This window comes from Lepus europaeus, chromosome 3 (assembly GCF_033115175.1).
Source record: "Lepus europaeus isolate LE1 chromosome 3, mLepTim1.pri, whole genome shotgun sequence".
NCBI classification, from domain to species: Eukaryota; Metazoa; Chordata; class Mammalia; order Lagomorpha; family Leporidae; genus Lepus; species Lepus europaeus.
This window is the reverse complement of record NC_084829.1, coordinates 70,333,447-70,355,275: the sequence shown is the minus strand read 5'-3', so window position 1 is coordinate 70,355,275 and position 21,829 is coordinate 70,333,447. Positions and strand designations below refer to the sequence as shown.

Below are 21,829 nucleotides of genomic sequence, written 5' to 3'. Positions count from 1 at the left end.
AGCAGGAGAGGGGAGGGTTGTGGGTGGGAGGGAACTTGTGGGAAGGGGAAGCCATTGTAATCCATAAACTATACACTGAAAATTTATATTCATTAAATAAAAGTTAAAAAAAAAAAAAGAAAAACCCACGGCCAGCACCCTATTGAATGGGGAAAAGTTGGAAGCATTTCCACTGAGACCTGGTACCAGACAGGGATGCCCACTCTCACCACTGCTCTTCAATATAGTACTGGAAGTTTTAGCCACAGCCATCAGGCAAGAAGAAGAAATTAAAGGGATACAAAATGAGAAGGAAGTAGTCAAACTATCCCTCTTTGTAGACGATATGATTCTTCATTTAGGGGATCCAAAGAACTCTGCTATGAGACTATTGGAACTCATAGAAGAGTTTGGCAAAGTAGCAGGATATAAAATCAATGCACAAAAATCAACACCCTTTGTATACATAGGCAATGCCACGGCTGAGAAAGAACTGCTAAGATCAATCCCATTCACAATAGCTACAAAAACAATCAAATACCTTTGAATAAACTTAACCAAGGACGTTAAAGATCTCTACGATGAGAATTACAAAATCTTAAAGAAAGAAATAGAAGAGGATACCAAAAAATGGAAAAATCTTCCATGCTCATGGACTGGAAGAATCAACATCATCAAAATATCCATTCTCCCAAAAGCAATTTATACAGTCAGTGTGATCCCAATCAAGATACCAAAAGACATTCTTCTCAGATCTGGAAAAAATGATGCTGAAATTCATATGGAGGCACAGGAGACCTCGAATAGCTAAAGCAATCTTGTACAACAAAAACAGAGCCAGAGGCATCACAATACCAGATTTCAGGACATACTACAGGGCAGTTGTAATCAAAACAGCATGGTACTGGTACAGAAACAGATGGATAGACCAATGGAACAGAATAGAAACACCAGAAATGCACCCAAGCATCTGTAGCCAACTTATATTTGATCAAGAATCTAAAACCCATTCCTGGAACAAGGACAGTCTATTCAATAAATGGTGCTGGGAAAACTGGATTTCCACGTGCAGAATCATGAAGCAAGACCCCTACCTTACACCTTACACAAAAATCCACTCAACATGGATTAAAGACCTAAATCTACAACCTGACACCATCAAATTATTAGAGAGCACTGGAGAAACCCTGCAAGATATAGGTACTGGCAAAGACTTCTTGGAAAAGATCCCAGAGGCACAGGCAGTGAAAGCCAAAATTAACTATTGGGATTGCATCAAATTGAGAAGTTTCTGTACTGCAAAATAAACAGTCAAGAAAGTGAAGATGCAAACGACAGAATGGGAAAAAAATATTTGCAAACTATGCTACAGATAAAGGATTAATAACCAGAATCTACAAAAGGACAAAGAAACTCCACAACAACAAAACACACAACCCACTTGAGAGATGGGCCAAGGACCTCAATAGACATTTTTCAAAATAGGAAATCCAAATGACCAACAGGCACATGAAAGAATGTTCAGGATCAGTAGCAATCAGGGAAATGCAAATGAAAACCACAATGAAGTTTCACCTCACCCTGGTTAGAATGGCTCACATTCAGAAATCTACCAACAATAGATGCTGGAGAGGATGTGGAGAAAAAGGGACACTAACCCTCTGTTGGTGGGAATGCAGACTGGTTAAGCCACTATGGAAGTCAGTCTGGATTTTCCTCAGAAATCTGAATTTTTTTTAAACTTTCATTTAGTAAATATAATTTTCCAAAGCACAGTTTATGGATTACAATGGCTTTTCCACCCCATAACTTCCCTCCCACCTGCACCCCTCCCATCTCCTGCTCCCTCTCCCCTTCCATTCACATCAAGATTTATTTTCAATTATCTTTATATACAGAAGATCAATTTAGTATATATTAAGTAAAGATTTCATCAGTTTGCACCCACACAGAACATAAAGTGTAAAATACTGTTTGAGCACTAGTTATAGCATTAATTCACATTGGACAACACATTAAGGACAGAGGTCCCACATAAGGAGTAAGTACTCAGTGACTCCTGTTGTTGACTTAACAATTTGACACTCTAGTTTATGGCATCAGTAATCACCCTAGGCTCTAGTCATGAGTTGCCAAGGCTATGGAAGGATCTTGAGTTCACTGACTTTGATGTTATTTAGACAAGGTCATAGTCAAAGTGGAATTTCTCTCCTCCCTTCAGTGAAAGGTACCTCCTTCTTTGATGGCCCTTTCTTTCTGCTGGGATCTCACTCGCTGAGATATTTCATTTAGGTTTTTTTTTTTTGCCAGAGTGTCTTGTCTTTCATGCCTAAAATACTCTCATGGGCTCTTGAGCCAGATATGAGTGCCTTAAGGGCTGATTCTGAAGCCAGAGTGTTGTTTAGGACATCTGCCATTCTATGAGTCTGCTGTGTATTCTGCTTCCCATGTTGGATTGTTCTCTCCCTTTTTGATTCTATCAGTTAGTATTAGCAGACGCTAGTCTTGTTTATGTGATCCCTTTGACTCTTAGACCTATCAGTGTAATCAATTGTGAACTGAAATTGATCACTTGGACTAGTGAGATGACACTGGTACATGCAATCTTGATGGGATTGTATTGGAATCCCCTGGCACATTTCTAACTCCACCATTTGGGGCAAGTCTGATTGAGCATGCCCCAAATTGTACATGTCTTCCCTCTCTTATATTTAACAGGGATCACTTTTCAGTTAAATTTCAACACCTAAGAATAAATGTGTATTGATTACAGAGTTCAGAACTCTGAATATAACCCTACCATACAACTCAGCCATCCCACTCCTTGGAATTTACCCAAAGGAAATTAAATTGGCTAACACAAAAGCTGTCTGCACCTTAATGTTTATTGCAGCTCAATTCACAATAGGTAAGACCTGGAATATTCCTAAATGCCCATCAATAGTAGACTGGATAAAGAAATTATGGGACATGTACTCTATAGAATACTATACAACAGTAAAAAACAATGAAATCTGGTCATTTGCAACAAAATGGAGGAATCTGGAAAACATCATGCTGAGTGAAATAAGCCAGTCCCAAAGGGACAAATATCATATGTTCTCCCTAACGGTGACAACTAATCGAGCACCAAAAAGGAAACCTGTTGAAGTGAAATGGACACTATGAGACGGTGACTTGATCAGCCCTTGCCATGACTGTTGATGAACAACTTAATACTTTATCCCTTTTAGTGTTTTTTTTTCTACTTAATACTATTGGTTGAATTTTGTAATTAATGCACAGTTATTCTTAAGTGTTGAAACTTAACTGAAAAATGATCTTTGTTAAATATAAGTGGGAATAAGAGAGGGAAGAGATGTACAATTTGGGACATGCTCAAGCTGACTTGCCCCAAACGGTAGAGTTAGAAACATATCAGGGTATTCCAATTCAATCCCATCAAGGTGGCATGTACCAATGCCATCTCACTAGTCCAAGTGATCAATTTCTGTTCACAACTGATCATAATGATAGGACTAAGAGTCAAAGGGATCACATAAACAAGACTAGTGTCTGAAAATACTAACCGATAGAATAAAAAAGGGAAAGAATGATCCAACATGGGAAGCGGGATACACAGCAGACTCATAGAATGGCGGATGTCCTAAACAACACTCTGGCTTCAGAATCAGCCCTTAAGGCATTGGGATCCATCTGAAAAGCCCATGAGAGTATTTCAGGCATGAAAAGCCAAGGCACTCTGGCAAAAAAAAAAAAAAAAAAAAAAAAAGAGAAAAAAAAACCTAAATGAAAGGTCTCTGCGAGTGAGATCCCAGTGGAAAGAACAGGTCATCAAAGAAGGAGGTACCTTTCTCTGAAGGGAGGAGAGAACTTCCACTTTGACTATGACCTTGTCTAAATATGATCAGAGTCGGCAAACTCTAAAGGCTTCCATAGCCTTGGCAACTCATGACTAGAGCCTAGAGTGATTACTGACGCCATAAACAAGTGTGTCAATTTGTTAAGTCAACAACAGGAGTCACTGTGCACTTACTCCTCATGTAGGACCTCTGTCCTTAATGTGCTGTACATTGTGATTTAACGCTATAACTAGTACTCAAACAGTATTTTTCACTTTGTGTTTCTGTGTGGGTGCAAACTGTTGAAATCTTTACTTAAGATATACTAAACTGATCTTCTGTATATAAAGAGAATTGAAAATGAATCTTGATGTGAATAGAAGGGGAGAGGAAGCGGGAGAGGGGAGGGTTGCCGGTGGGAGGGAAATTATGGGGTGGAAAAGCCATTGTAATCCACAAGCTGTACTTTAGAAATTTATATTCATTAAATAAAAGTTAAAAAAATATTTTCCAAACACAAGTGTATCAGGTTCCTTTAAAATTTTATAAAAAATGAAATTAAAAATTGATTTTATTTTAGTTTAAAATCTTAAAAATGCCTGTATAGTTTTTTCACAATATGGAATTCCATGAGATTTTTTTGAAAATTTTCATATAATGATTTTTATAATTTCTTTTTTTAAAGATTTATTTATTTACTTGAAGTCAGAGTTACACACACAGTAAAGAAAGGCAGAGAGAGAGTTAGGTCTTCCATTGGCTGGTTCACTCCCCAGCTGTCCGCAATGGCCAGAGCTGTGCTGATTTGAAGCCAGGAGCCAGGAGCTTCTACTGGGTCTCCCACATGGGTGCAGGTGCCCAAGGAGTTGGGTCATGTTCTACTGCTTTCCCAGGCCATAGCAGGAAGCTGGATTGGAAGTGGAGCAGCTGGGACTTGAACATGTATCTATATGGGATGCCAGCACTGCAGGTGGCAGTCTCCCCCACTACACCACAGCTCTAGCCCCTATAATATCTTAAAGCAGTGAATTTTTGAAATGTTCCTTCTTTGTTTTGAGTGTGAACTAGTGAGGATGGGTTTGTTCAGAGGAGAACTAAAACATTTAGCAGTTAGGCCATGGGGCATCTTTCAAAATGTGTCCAAATACTATCAGTTCTTCAGTAGGGCTCAATACTGCAAGCAGCTTGCTAGTGACTACTGCAGCAGCTTCAATCTGTTTCCAATTGGAAAGAACATTGGTGTACTTTCAGAAAACTGTTGTCATATTAAAAATATAACAACTAGGTTGCCACTATCGTTTCTATGTTCTTTTCTTGAGTGTTGAAAACTTCTCAAAAATATCTGGGTGTGGATTTGGCACATTCAGTATAATTTGCCATATATATATACACACACATACACATATATGGCATCTTGAGAGGTTTTAACTAGATTTTTTGAACTCTCTCTTGGAACAGTGATCATGCATGGATGGGAGAGATGCTCTTACTTTTTTTCATTTTGCTACAGTAAATTTGGTTAAACAAGGACAATACAAAGTTCATTTTATTATGAACAACAACATCTAGAGTTTTTATGAACCCATTAATTAGGTCTAGAGAGTGTCAACAGTCATCTGGTACAGCCTGCAGTTCTCAGAAAGTATTGTTTGATTCCTTTGCATAGGTTAAATTTTATTGATTCATATTACATATTCATGCTTCATTATTATATCTATCACTTGGACTATGAATCAAATTGTTACATGATTGCTTAATAAAAGACTGAAAATGCCCAGTTATCCTAACTTTAAGTATGGATCTAGTCCTTGTTTTAATGGGAATTGATTACATATTTACTCGCAAAATTTTCTTCCACAACTAATTTACTAGAGATGAACTATCCAAACAAAGGAAATAACCTGTAAAGTTAATGAAACTGCTACTGCAATTATATCTAAGCCACATCTCACTAAACTTGCAAGGTCATGATGGGTCCTAAGGCAAGTAAGATTACAGATAACATCACAAGAATCTGAGACAGGAAACTAAAGATTAAAGGACTAGGATGTGCTGATGTACCCATAGCTGAAAACAGCTATCAAAAGGCACTAGGCATCTGGGAAACAACTCTCCTTTTAGCTCAGAGGCCAGAAATACGTAGGCATTGCCTCTGGAATTGGAACAAAACCAAAGTTTAATTGGTTTTAAAATCTGGAATAGAACATTCCTGCAGTCATCCATGAACCAACCTTATTCTGTAGAAGTTGAGAGAATCTTGGCCAACAATCTGCCTTGTGCATTGTTTTGCTTGGGTCTCTTATGGGACAGAAAGTACTTGTTGTGCAGTAGTTTCATATCAAGTTACAGTCCTTCATAATGCTGCTTGACCGGGGATTTCTTAAAGAGAAAAAATTCTCCATGGGGAAAAAATGTCTTCATTAATATGCTGGGGGGCTGGATTGGACCTGCAAGGCTGGGAATTACCACTGACTTTCCTCTTTGTCTTAGTATGACAGCTTTCAAAGAGAAGTAGAGCATATTTTTGGATGAGAGAAACCTGCATAAGGGGAGTGCAGTAGTGGAGGCCAAATAAGTATTTTAAGATTGATTTAACTTAGAATTTCATTAAATTCACTATTTCTAACTCCAATGCCTCACACAAAGCCAAAACTCCATAATTTTTTGACAAATGAATGGCAATTCTTCTGAAATGTGCATTCTTTTTAACACATATGGAAGAAGAGATTCTTGTTTTTTAAATGCTTTCTTATTATTAACATAAATAGAACAGATTTCATGTATTTCAAAGATACAATTCTAAGAACATAACAATACTTCCTTTCCTTCCTCCCTTTCTTCTTTCCTCTTTACTTCCCTCCTCTTTCCTTTTTTTTCTTTTAATGTTCATGATAACATAATTTTTAATTTACTTTATAATCAGAGGCTTAATACTCCACTAAATATAGGGTTCAGCAAGTAAAAAAGTAGAAAGACCACTATTTCACAGGAATATCACCAAGAACTATAAATAATTATCAGATAATAAGATGTCAATTTCACTTATATTTTTAGTTATTTTTGTACTGTATACACTAATTATAATAAATCAAAAAAATTCATGTGATATTTGTTTTTTTACCTGGCTTATTTCACTAAGAATAATGGTCTTCAGTTGCATTCATTTTGTTGCAAGACAGGATTTCATTCTTTATCATGGCCAAGTAGTATTCTACTTGTCATGTATATATACCACATTTTCTTTACCCAGTCATCAGCTGAAGAACATCTGGGTTGATTTCATATCTTAGCCATTTTGAATTGAGCTGCTAGAAACATGGGTATATTTTACTCTTTCACATGTTGATTTCATTTCCTTTGAGTATTCTTCCAGGACTGGGGTGCCTGGGTCATACTGTAGATTTATTTTCAGATTTCTGAGAAATTTCCATACTGTCTTCCATAATGGTTGTAGTAGTTTACATTCCCACCAACACCGTATTTGGGTACCCTTTTCTCCACATCCTTGCTAGCATTTGTTATTTTTTGACTTTTGACTGATTGCCATTCTAACGGGTGAGGTGAAACCTTATTGTGTTTTTTTGCAATTCCATGATGGGTAGTGATCCTGAGTATTTTTTATGTGTCTGTTAGCCATTTGTAGGAACCCTAGAAATTAATCCACACATCTACAACCAACTAATCTTTAAAAACTGAGCAAAAATCATGCCTTAGAGAAAGGACAGCATCTTCAACAAATGGTTTTGGGAGAACTGATCTTCATATAGCAGAAGTGTGAAGCAAGATGTAGACCTTACATTGTATACAAAAATCAATTCACAATGGATCAATAATCTAAACCTAAGACTTGAAACCAACAGAGTACTAGAGGAAAACGTTGCAGAAGCTCTGCAAGACATTGGCATAGGCAAAGACTTCTTGGATAAGACACCAGAAACACAGTTAATAAAAGCAAAACTAGACAAATAAGATTACATCAAGCTAAGAGGCTTCTTCCCAGCAAAGGTAACACTCAACAAAGTAAAGAGGCAACCAACAGAATGGGAGAAAATACTTATAAACTATGCAAGTAATAAAGGATTAATATCCAGGACATATAAGAAGCTCAAGAAACTGAACAACAACAAAGCAAACAATCCAGTTAATAAATAGGTAAAGGACATGAACAAGCATCTCTTAGAAAGGATTCCTCTTGACAATGTCCATGGATAGGGAGACACTTTCCTCTTTGAATGCACTCTGATCCTATCCAGGGAATAGTCATCAGGGAAGAAAATTTCCTCTCTCCTGAAGCAAAATGGAAAACCTACTCTAGAAGCACAAGACTGTTCAAGCTACCTTGTAAATTATAAAGCCATTTTCTTAGCTTGGAAGTGGTTGAAATAAGTAAACCTCACCAAAAACTTCTGGTATTTGGGTTTGAATGGCTGTCTAAGAAACAGGACAAATGAGCAAGAAAATAAAATTTATCTGTCAAATAACAACAATCCTGATAGTTTTAATATATAAAATTTTAAATTTTATGATATGCTTTCAAATATATTATTGGGAGATGCCAGATTTTAACTCCATAATGCTCGTAGCATCACTAAGTTTAACTTCAGCCTAGAATCCAGGTAAATGAAGTCTCATTGAAACCACAGCAGGCAGGGAGATGCAGAGACATGCCATGTATTTGGAGACTGCAGTATAGAGGGGTTCATATTTCAGAGCATCGAATATGTCATCAGGTATAAAACTAGCAATGTACAAATTACTCTTGAAGTATGCTTATTGATATGAACTAGTAGTAATACACTGATAACTATTCCAGCTGATCAAGAGCATAACCAGGTATCTTACTGTAGAGCAAAAATGGTAATTTATATTTACAGAGGCCAATGCTTCCCTTATCCAGGGAAATGCTGAAGAATCATATTTCTTGGGTCCAGTGCTATGCTAATGAAGGTTAAACCTACTCCTCTGGTGTTAGCATCCCACATGGGCACTGGTTTGAGTCCTGGATGCTCCCCCTACAATCCAGCTCTATGCTGATGGCCTAAGAAAGCAGTGGAGGATGGCCCAAGTGCTTGGGGCCCTGAACCCATGTGGGAGACCTGGAAGAAGCCCCTGGCTTTTGGCTTTGGATTGACACAGTTTTGGCATTTGGCCATCTGGGGAGTGAACCAGCTGATACAAGACCTCTCTGTCTCTCCTTCTTTCTGTAACTCTGTCTCTCAAATTAATAAATAAATATTTAAAAAAGGAATCATATATTTAAGTACGATTGATATGAATGTGTGTTCTAGTCAGATCACCTAGCCGAGATCTCAGTTCTACCACTTACGATACCTAAGTTGCAGCTACCTCTTTGCCTCTCTCTTTGTATCAGTTTCCTCATCTGTAAAATGGACATAACAATATATCTGCCTCCCAGTCTTATGGTGAAGATTAACTGAGTCAACACTTTAACAATATAAGAGTGTTTGGTCTATGGTAGGTTCTCCATGGATATTACATTTTTAATATTTTTCAAGTGGTGCAATAAGGAAACAATAGAAAAGAATGCAGTGTTATAAATGCAGGTATCTGGGACTTTGATATTCACCTATAACACAGAAGGGCTTTCGGGCAAACCTTAATCTTCCTTGCCATCCTCTATACCGACAGCAGCAACCTGCAGACCAGATTCGAATGATGAACTCCAAACCAAAGACGACAATCATCACGAACTCCTGAAATACCAGATAAGACATGTCAGAGAGAAGCGTTATGGAATTAACCATGGTAAGAAACTCTGTGAGTATTTATGGACATTTAGGCACTTGGTCTGAAACATCCAGATACTAATGTCTGAAGTGAAGGAAATCTCCTCTTCTCCCAATTAGTCTAAACCTGAAGAACATCAGAGCCTCACCTTGTCAGCATGGAATGCTATTCTTCTCAAAGTCACCAACACTTTGCAAATGTAGGAGTCAGTTTTAATAGTAAATGTGCAGGCTGAATAATTGCTTTGTTTCATCTGGAATATATGAGGGGTCTTCAAAAAGTTTGTAGAAATGCTCATTATGAAAAAAATATGTGTGGATTTCAACAATTTATTGCATGAAATTAAGTTTATCTTTTAATTCCATTTTTCATGAACTTTTGAAGTACCCTCATATAGTGCACCTGACATTAGGTATTTGGTACCATGAGAAATATCTGAAATGTAAGAGGGGACCTGAAATACAGTGGCAAGTTTTATAGAAAACAGAGCTTCATTTTGCTGCATGGAGTGATACAGCCCCTAAGCCCTTAAGAGTTGTTCTCAGTGAACAAGAAGTAAACATTTGGAAGTCTACTTAATTCTTTGTTGGTGTGAAAATCCCCTTTTAAAACAGTGAGTTACAAAAGCATTGCTATGAGTGTGGCACATAGATCCGTTGCCAGAAATGAGACCTTGAATCCTACAGATCTGAAGCTTGTTAATTATTATGCTGCCCTTTGGCAAGAGCTGCCTGGAAAATAACACCTGCTCCAGTAAAATGACTCTGGGACTATTTAGGAAGAGTTGTGAGTTAACCCTGGGGAAAGGCCAGTTAAAGTGGCTCATTAAATTGTCGGTCATAGAATGGAAAACCAAATGGAATTTGTAAAAGAAAACAGCTTCTCTGGAGCAAGCATAGCACACTCACTTCTTGTCTCCATAGGGGTAGGCACTGAGTTTATCAACACTGGTTTTCCTTTAAAAAATAATTCTCCTTCTTATTTTAATAGAAGGCTTGACTCATCATTTTATGATATATACAATGTTTATTAATTGACTTTATGATCATTGTTTAATTATAAAACTTCTAAACATCATAGAAATATATAGCAATATTCTCCCCAATGTTCTACCCCACTCCCATGATGAGAACTGTTATGAGATTTACAAAAATAGCATACTTTTGCAAGCTTTAGGCAAAGTCTGTTTCTTCTGTTAGATCATGTGATGAATGCTGTAGTTTTCAAAGGCCTAGTAGAGATTTACCATTCTGTTATCTAGCACCAAAGAATCCATAAATACTTCTCAAGATGGAATATAAATCTTTGATATCATCAATGCTTACCTTCAGTGACATAAAGCTACTTCCAGGAGAGATATCCAAAGATGATTATGAATAGATATGTAAAACTACAGTTATGTATGAGTGATATCCAAGAAAACCTAAAACGTGGCCTGAATCCTCAGCTGCTACTGTGTAATGATTTTTCTGTTACATGGAAACAGATAACAGTGATAGAGGTACAACTGTAGTTCTTCAGTAAGGTATGCCAAGGCCACTGCACTATTTCTATATTGCAGTAAGGCTGGATAAATTACATCTACACATTCTTTACTCATGGCCCATTTTTCATGAATATTGATCGCTGCTTTTTTAAAAAAATGGTAGGAGCAAAATGATATCAAATTTTCCAAATTCATGAGAGACCTGAAAATTCACAGTACAGTTTGAAAGAAGAAATGGAGATATCAAAAATTGTATTTGGGAACTCCAGCTTTCCACTCAGAACTACTGAAATAGAGCTACTGAAAAGAAAATCATCAAGTAGATAGAATATATAAACAACATAATCAATATATATGATCTAATTGACAAAGAACATTTTCTCCAACAACAGTAGGATACACACTTTATTTATGCACTCATGGGACATTTGATAAGGTATCTTTGGCCATAAATAAACATAAACAAATGTTTAAAAAACTGAAATCATACAGAGTGTTTTCCTTTTTTAAAAAGGATGATTTGTTTTCTTCATTTGAAAGGCAGAGTTAAACACATGCACACACACACATAAAGAGAAAGTGTGTGTGTATGAGAGAGAGAAAGAGAGAGAGACAGAGGAAGAGAGGGGATGAGGGGGAGTGGGAGGGGAACAGAGAGAGATTGATCTTCCATTCGCTGTTTTACTCAGATGGCACAAAGGTCAGAGCTAGGCCAGACTGAAGGTAGGAGCCAAGAGCTTCATCCAGGTCTCTCCTTGGGTGCAGGGGCCCAGGTGTTGAGCTATCTTCTGCTGCTTTCCCAGGCACATTAGCAGGGAGCTGGATCAGAAGTGGAGTGGCTGGAACTCAAACTGGCACCCACATAGGATGCTGGCACAGCAGGTGGCAGCTTAACCTACAATGCTGGCCCTGAGAGTGTTCTTGAACCACAATAGAATCAAACAAGAAATCAGGTACAGAAAAACAACAAATCTTCAAATGTGCAGATGAAACCAAACACTCCTAAGTAATTCATTGGTCAAAGAGAAAGTCTCAAAAAGAAATTTAAAGATGCATAGAAATGAATGACAATGAAAATACGACAGATCAAAATGTGGAACAAATTTATAGCACTAAATGTTTACATTGGAAATTAAAAGGTGAGCTTTTGGCATGGTGGTTAAGTAGCCACCTGGAATACCCATACCCATATCAGAATGCCTTGGTTTGAGTCCTGGCTCTGCTCTCCACTCTAGTTTCCTGCTAATGCACACCTTGGGAGCCAGAAGGTGATGAATCAAGTATTTGGGTCTCTGCTACCCACATGGGGAACCTGGACTGAGTTCTAGGCTCCTGGTTTCTTCCTGGCCCAGCTCCAGCTGTTGTGGGCATTTAGGTAGTGATTAGAAGGTATATGACACCTCTCTTTCTCCAATTTTAAAATATATACACATAATAATTATGTGTGCATTACATACAAAATCAGAGAAGTCTCAAATTAATAATCTAAGTTCCTACCTCAAAAAGTCAGAAAAAGAAGAAAATAAACTGAAAGAAAGTAGAAAGAGGGAAATAATTATTTTTTAAAAATTTTATTTATTTTTTATTTTTAAGGAATTTATTGATATATTAGATTCTCAGGGTTTCAGTAAATGCATGATATTACTATAACACAGTTCCCATCAATTTTAATGTAAATCTGATATTAATAGAGAACATATTCCAGGTAGTTCACAGATACAATTCTAAGAATATAATGATACTACCACTCCTTTCTCCCATCCTTTTTCCCTCCTCCCCCTTCCTTTCTGTCTTAGAAGGAAATAATTTAGATAAAAGCCTAAGTTAGTTGACTGAAATAGAAAAACAACATAAAAATTCATAAAACAAAAAGTGGCTCTTTGAAAAAGTCAATAAAATTGATAAACTCCTTGTAAGCTGACAAAAATCACCACTATCAGGAATTAATAGAGGATATCTTTACAGATATTGCAACTATAAAAAAGAGAATACAATGACTAGTTTTATATACATATTTATATTTATATATAAATCTGACAACTTATGAGAAATGGCCCAAATCTTGAAAACCAAAAATTATCACAACTCAACAGAGAAGAAGCAGATAATCTGCATTGCCCTATAATCTCTAAAGAAATTGAATTTGTAATTTAAAAAAAAATTAAAAATTTTAAATTTTTTCAAGGTGAACAAATTTCATGTATTTTATATACATAGATTTAGGAGCTTAGCAATACTTTCCACCCTCCTCTCCCTCCCAGCCATGCTCCTACCATCTGTCCCCCTTCCTTTAATTTATACAATAATAAACTTTCAGCCTATCTTATACTCATATAAGATTAACCCTACACTAAGTAATTCAGCAAATAGTAAGAAGAAAAACACTATTCCTCAACAGTAGAGACAAGAGCTGTAAACAATCACTGAATCTCAAAATGTCAATTTCATTCATATAATGTATATTTTTTTGGATACTCTATTAGTTTCAACAGATTAGGGAAACATGGTATTTGTCTTTTTGGTATTGGCTTATTTCACTAAGTATAATGGTTTCAATTGCAACCATTTGGTTGCAAAAGACTTCTGAATTCATAACTTAAATGCTCCCCAAAAGGAAATTCCAGGCTGGAGGTTTCACTGACAAATTGAACCAAACATTAAAAAAATTTTATGATCTTATTTTATTTTAAAGGCAGAGAGACAGATGGAGAGAGAGCTTCTATCTTCTAGATCACTCTCCCAATGCCTGCAACTGCCAACACCAGGCCAGGTTGAAGCTAGGAGTTTGGAACTCAGTCTGGGCATCCCATGTGGGTAGTAGGGACTGAAGTATTTGAGCCATCATCTGCTGCCTCTCAGTGTGCACATTAACAGCAGGAAGCTGGATCAGAAACAGAGTAGGTGGTACTAGAACCAGATATTATGATACAGGATGTGGGCATCACAAACAGGGACTTAAGTACTTTGCCACAGGCCTGTTCTTCAACCAAACATGGCCTGTGATTACCAAGTAAACTGAAAGTATATTATTGCACAAAATAAAGGAGAAAAAAAGAAAGGAAGGAAGTAGGGGGAATTGAGGGAGGAAGAGGGGGAAGGAAGTACGGTTATCTTCTTAGAACTATATCTATGAAATACATGAACACTGTTCTCTTTATATTAATAGAAATTTTAAAAACATTATACCCATTTCACAAAATTTCTTCTGTAATGCAGAAGAGGCAAAAACACGTCCTTACTCATTTTGTGAGGCTAGTAGTATTCTGACATCCAAATCAAAGACACTGACTTGAACAATATATTAAAAAGTGCAAACCAAATGAAGTAGAATTTATTCCAAGGATGCAAGGCTGGTTCAGTGTTTGAATCAATCAATATAATGCATTATATCAACAAACTAAGAAAAATGTTATAATAATATCAATTGATGTAGGAAAATAATTTGACAAAATACAACACCCATTCATGATTAAAAACTCTCAGCAAGTTAGACAGAATACGAGTATTTGATTTTGATAAATAACACTTATAAAACTCCTACAGCTACAATGATACTTAATCATGAAAGACTGAATGCCTTCCCCTAAAATCAAGAGCAAGCAAGATGCCTATTTTCATCACTCTTGCTCCACAGCACCATAAGTTATAGTCACTCAATGAGGAAAACAAAGTAAATAAATAAATAATAGGCTCAATTTGGGAAGGCAAGCAAAAATGACCTTTATTTTAGATTACTTGACTGTCTATAGAGAAAATTTCTAGGAATAAACAAAAGTACTCTTAGAACTAGTAAGTGAGTTCAGTAGGGTTACATGATATGTGATAAATATACAAAAACTAATCATGTTTCTGTCTATAAGCAATAAGCATGTGGAAACCAAAATTAAAAACACAATATTATTTACAAGCATTCCAAATAAAAAATAAAACTTGGGTATATGAGCGAAAGATGGACAGCTTATGTATGCTGAAAATTACAAGATGCTGATGTTAGAAATCAGAAAAGACTTAAATCAGTAGGAAGAAGTTAATGAGTTGGAAGACAACATAATAAAGATGTCAAAAACTGTCAAGTTTTTTTTTCTTATAGATATAAACAATCTAAAATTTATATGGAAATGCACAGGCCCTAGAAAAATAAAAACCAATCCTGGGAAAAGATAAAGCAAGAGGAATTACTTGGCCTGATATTCAGGCCTATTATGTAGCTCCAGTACTCAGACCGAATGGCAGAGGAATAAACCTATAGGATTGTGGAGCAGAACTGAGAACTCAGAAACAGACTCATACATGAGCTCTGCCAATCTTGTTGAAGATGAAAACCAATTCAGTGATGGAAATGCTTATTAACAACCAATGCTGGCCCAAAACATGAACATTTATACCATATATTTATATAAAAATCAGTTAAAAGGGATAAGGAGCTTAAATGTTAAACATAGTATGATAAACTTCTATCTAAAAGTAAAGGAGAACATTTTTGGGATTTGGGTTCAGCAAAGTTTTCTTGACATCAAAAGCACAAGGAATGAAAAGAAAAACTGATAAACTAGATTCCATCAAAATTAAAAACTTTGCTCTGAGAAAGCCCATATACGGAGGATGAAAGAGAAACCACAGATTAGAAGAAAATACTTGCAAATCATATATGTGACAAAGGACTGGGATTCAGAATAAATTTTAAAACATCAAAACTCAAAAGTAGAAAGCAAAAGTTCAGTGAGAAAACTGGCAAAATATATGAACAGTGTATTCACAAAAAGTATACATGCCAAAGAGTATATATAGATGACAAATAAGCACATGAAGAGGTATTTGACATTGGTCATCAGGGAAATGCAAGTTAAAAAATCACAAGGAAATACCACTACACAGCCATGAAAAGGCTAAAAATAAAAAATAGTAACAAGTAAAACAGTGACAACACAAATACTGCAGAGAATGTAGGGAACGTAGATCACTCAGACATTGCTATTGGGAATGTAAAATAGTACAATTCCTTTGGAGGACAGTCTAGTAGTTTCTTTTTTTTTTTTTTTTTTGACGGGCAGAGTGGATAGTGAGAGAGAGAGAGACAGAGAGAAAGGTCTTCCTTTTTACGTTGGTTCACCCTCCAATGGCAGCCGCGGCTGGCGCGCTGCGGCCGGCGCACCACGCTGATCTGAAGGCAGGAGCCAGGTGCTTCTCCTGGTCTCCCATGGGGTGCAGGGCCCAAGGACTTGGGCCATCCTCCACTGCACTCCTGGGCCATCGCAGAGCTGGCCTGGAAGAGGGGCAACCGGGACAGAATCCGGCGCCCTGACCGGGACTAGAACCTGGTGTGCCGGCACCACAGGCGGAGGATTAGCCTATTGAGCCACGGAGCCGGCCTGGTAGTTTCTTATAACACTAAACACACACAATTGCCCCATGACTCAGCATCTGGACTCTTGCATATTCACATTAAATAAACGAAACTTAACATTTGTACAAGAACTTGTATATGAATGCTATGGATTTCTCCATAATGGACAAAAACTTACAAAGGGACAGATGCCTTTCACCACCGCAATGGTTCAACAAGCTGTAGAACATGCAATAGTACTCAACAATAAAAATGAATGGACATAATGCACACAACTTGGATAAATCACTAGGGAATTATGCTGAGTGAATAAAGGCCAATCTTAGTGGCTACACGGCACAATATTCCATTTAGATAACAATTTTGAAAAGAAAAAACTTTAGAAATGGAGAACAGATCAGTGGCTAGAGGCTGGGGCAGTGAAGAGAGAGGGTAGGTGAGAGGGAAGGAAGCAGTGGGCACTGTTATAAAATGGCAACTAGGGGTAGGCATCTGGCCTAGCAGTTAAGCAGCTGCTTGAGATGGGCACAGCCTGTGTTAGAGTTTCTGGGTTTGAGTCCCAGCTCCATTTCTGATTCCAACTTCCTGCTAATGTACACCCTGGAGGCATCAGGCTCAAGTAGTCGGGTCCTGCCACTCATGTGGAAGACCTACACTGAGTTTCTGGTTCTTGTCTTTGGCCTGCCTACCCCTGGCCATTGCAGGCATTTGAGGCTCCCTCTCTTTATTTTTTTCTCCCTCTTTTTGCCTCTGAAATTTAAAAAACAAACAAACAACATATTTAAAAGGACGGCTTGAGAGATCCTTGTGGTGATGGAACTGTTCATAATTTTGAGTCTTGTGTTAGGTATACAAAATTCCATGTCATAATATTGTCCAGAATCAAGTACACATGAACACACACAAATATGTACTAATAAAGTGGGGAAATCTGATAAGATTTGTGGGTTATATCAGTATGATTATCCTGGTTGTGATATACTACTGTTTTATAAAATGTTGCCATATGGGGAAGTGAAGTCTACACAGAATATGTCTGTATTATTTCTTTTCTTTTTTTGTTTTTTTGACAGGCAGAGTGGACAGTGAGAGAGAGAGACAGAGAGAAAGGTCTTCCTTTACCGTTGGTTCACCCTCCAATGGCCGCCGTGGCCGGCGCACTGCGCTGATCCGAAGCCAGGAGCCAGGTGCTTCTCCTGGTCTCCCATGCAGGTGCAGGGCCCAAGGACTTGGTCCATCCTCCACTACACTCCTGGGCCATAGCAGAGAGCTGGCCTGGAAGAGGGGCAACCGGGACAGAATCTGGTGCCCTGACTGGGACTAGAACCCGGGGTGCTGGCGCAGCAGGCGGAGGATCAGCCTATTGAGCCATGGCGCCGGCCTGCATTATTTCTTAAAACTGCATGTGAACCGACAGTCATCTCAATAAAAATTTTAATTATGAAAAAGTCATTGCCAGCAATGCTAGCCAATGGGGTAGTCTTACATGAAGAAATGTGTTGTTCTTCAAGTTCACATGTGAGATCTGATTTTATCGTGTTTTGGGTTAGTGGTGCTAAGTCACCTTTTGGGTGGGTATCTTTATTTTCAAATGAGTTAAAAATGCAAAAATTCTTTATACTCAGTTGAAATGATTTAAATTAGAGATGATTTTTCTTAACTGTACCAGGCTAGCAGAGACAGTTCTGGTGCCTTTGCCATCATACCACAGGATAAATCAGTTTATTTTCTAATACTGGTTTTAGATGAAATAAAAATGCCCACCTTTTCCTGGCTGCCAAAGAGATCAGCAAATGATATTCAGAACCTTGGACCTACTTGGACAAAAGCTGTAATGTAAAGCTGGTGCTTATGCTTATGGGGCTTGTGTTGTGGTACAGCAGGTTAAGCCATGGCTTGCAATGCCAGGATCCAATTTAAGTCCCAGCTGCTATGCTGTTGATATAGTCTTGCTAACGTGCCTGGGAACGCAGCAGAGGATGGTCATCCATGCATTTGGGTCCCTGACACCTACATAAGAGACAAAGATGGAATTCCTGGCTCCTTCTTTTATCTCGGCCCAGACTGGGTTGCTGTGGTTATTTGGGGAGTGAAACAGCTCATGGAAGATCTCCCTCCGCCAACCCCAGCCCTCACCAGCCTAGTCTCTCCCTTGCTGTCTGTCACTCTTTCAAATAAAAAATAAATCTTAAAAAGAAAAACTGGTAGTTCTGTCCTTTCTTTTTGGAACTCCTAAAAGGTTGACTCTGACAGTTCTATAGAGAAGCAAAGGCAACGTTCATTACTTTTATCATCTGTCTTGAAGGACTTTCAGTGTTTCCTCAATTGTCCTCCCAGAATTTTGGTAAAACACAGAGTTCCAATCCTATTCTTACAGACTAAGGAAATGCATACTGAAATTAAGAAATCCAAGTGGCAGTGTAGAGTGAGTATTGAATTCTACGTAGAATGTGTATTAATAATAAACTAGCCTTAACCCTCTTTACCAGATACTGAGGAAGCCTCTTTTCATACATCATACTAGAAAACTGTAATGTGATTTCAATGAAATACATGACTTTGTTGTATCATACAAGATTTACATTCTGTTCTTGTTGTTATTTTGTTTTCCAAATGGTTTTAGGTAAAGATTGATTTTCTGGTAAAAAATCACAATGCCTGAAAGCTCATGTTCTGGTTGTTTTCTCATTAATTAACAGCACTGTTCATTAAAACACAGTGACCTTTGTCTAATCTATGAGCTGTCTGGTGTGACCATTAGTTTTTTCTGGTTTTACACCATCAAATAACATTTTTGTGAAGATGAAATGCTAACATTATAAATCCCATGACATTTGCACCAATTCTTATAGGTCTGTGGCTAATTAGACATACAAAATTGGAAGTACTGCTTTTAATAAGAGTATCAAAACAATCAATTTCTGGGTCACTTTGCTCCTTTTGCTGTGTGCATATACTTAAAGTGGCATGTCTCCTCATGCAATCTCTACAAGAAAAGAAAATGTGATATAAACTATATCATAAATTGCAAAGTCAGAAGGGTTGCAGTTATAATTCTTTATAATTTGAAAAATTCTACTAGTATAATACCTATTAAGGAATTAAATTAAGATATATAGATGGCTTTTGCACTTAAATTATTACATTGAAATACATAGATAATAGTAAATTTTTTTTTATAATTTTGTCTCATTGGAGAGCAGAAAAATACACTAAAAACCTGCTTATTGACCATTACTTATTGTATGTCCCATGCTATGATCAGTCTAGCTTTCAAATTTCCTATTGAGGGAAGTACAACTATTAGTGTACGAGTGTACTGGAAGAGAATTAGAGGGAATACTCTTTACCAAAGGGACTGATTTGATCTGAATTGAATATACATCCACACTTTCAGAATCATGACTCCATTAGGGTGATGGTGAGAATATGATAAAACTTTATTAGGTTCGTGAACAGACTCTGTGGGTAATTGGAGTGGAGTAAATCAGAACAAGTTGAAGGGGGATTGAGGCATCCTGCCTTGGGAAATGATGACTGAAATAATTTTGAAGAATGGTAAAACTGGAGCTAGTCTCATTTGGAGAGAAGGCTTAGGAAGACATTTTGTATAACACCAGCAAAACACATTGCCTCTATAAGTCCTTCCCCTTTTGGTTAGTTGATTCCTAAAATTTCTATATAAATGATTTATCCTAGGCTTTTCACATGTATCTATCCTTCTGAAAAGTAATTAATTTGATGGTATCTATATGAAAATGTTCATTTGTCCCATAGCTCCAAGAGGGCCATAGGGAAGGCAGTAGTTTGAAAATGTCCCCTTTGAATGGAAGGATTTACATGTTGTAACCAAGAAAAGATCAGGACAAGATTTTATCAGGTATTGAGGTCACAGTTTAAGACCATATGGATCATGGGCAGGAAGTGGGTGATCCCTTCTTGAGAAGAAAGCACTACAAGAGTTGGAAAGAGCAGAACTGTCCTGGTTTATCCCAACAAGTTCAGCCTAGAATGGTCCCATTTTCCACTTACTAGTTGGGATGCTATGATGAGGATTTCTAGCCTCTGTGGTGATTACAGACACCTAGGGATGCCAGCTGTTGTCAGATGTTACAATGCCTATCCAGCATGAGCTACCTGACCAAATGATCCCTTCTGTGTTTTGTGTTCTAAAAGTCACAAATGCACCGGGAAAAAGGGTGTTTAAGATTCCCCTTCCTTCTCTTTTAGGTAGGGTCTGCCCATGGGACCAAGCTGAAATAGTATCCTTTGTGAAGGAGCATGAGTAGGCAATGCAAATAATGGGATTCACTCACATTTTCTTCCTTCCATTGCAGACAGTAAAGAGTCTCACTGAGTTCTTTTTGATCGCTCAACTCCCCCACCCCAAACATAATTACACTTTAATTGATTTATATATATATATATATATATATATATATGTCTGCATACAGCTACCCATATTAGAACAAACCTAATTGTGAACTGCAAACTGGAAAAATTAAGAACCAGGTTCCTGCACCTTGATCTGACCCCAGATATCTATTTTGTTATAATTTTGTGGAATAATCACAAGTTAACAAGTTCAATTTAGAACTGAAGCTTAAAGCGCTGAATCATATCAAAATGGAAACACCATAAGAGTCTCCAAAATGAATGAAATCAAATCAAGTTTTCATTTGATTCAAATTGTGAATCTCATTAACCTATAGGATTTTCTTTCTCTTAAGGACTACATGAGCTTGCTTGCAAATAATATGACTAACAATTTAAAACTAATAAGTGTTCAGAAATAAAATTAGGCCATTATTTTAGTTTTATAATAAGAAAACATGCAGTGGAAATTATTTTTCATACAAATTTAAATAAAACTTCGTAAAACAAATGTTGTATTTCAATTCAGAGAAATTTGCATGGGCCTGAAACATTTGCATATATCAGTTAAGATGCTAAAAAGCAAAGCTTAATTTTTCCATTGTTGATGATGTTTGTCCTTTGAGTTGATGTGAATACCTGTGCCAAGACAAGACTTCAAATAGTTTCTGTGCTACTAAGAAGATGAGAGTTAGGTCAGGATTAGGCTTGTTCTTTGATAACATACAGAGAATTTTGATGTATTTACTTGGGAGTTAACATTTGTCCTCACAGCTTACCTTTTCTGAACCAAAGAGACTGCTTTTTTGGGGAGGTATTATTTATTTATTAAAATTAAACGTTTTTATCCATAACCCTTTAAGGCTTAAAAACTTCATGCATGTCATAAATACAAATTTTGAAAAATAATGATTCTTCACAGCCTACCTGCCCTCCCACCCACAACCCCAGCTTTCTTCCTCCTCTCTCTCTTATTCCCATTATTATTTTTTACTAAGATCTATTTTAAACTAACATTATACACATAAGACTAACCCTATACTAAGTTAAAAGTTC

General features: G+C 37.1%; 1 protein-coding gene across 1 annotated transcript in view; it reads right to left on the bottom strand.

Moving 5' to 3' along the window:
• Nucleotides 1–21,829, bottom strand: part of KCNQ5 (potassium voltage-gated channel subfamily Q member 5) — a 617,705-nt gene that overhangs the window by 154,274 nt on the left and 441,602 nt on the right. Inside the window, exon 3 of the mRNA XM_062187575.1 lies at nucleotides 9,409–9,535. Within this exon, the coding sequence (XP_062043559.1) occupies nucleotides 9,409–9,535 (127 nt within the window). The remainder of the gene's footprint in view (nucleotides 1–9,408; nucleotides 9,536–21,829) is intronic.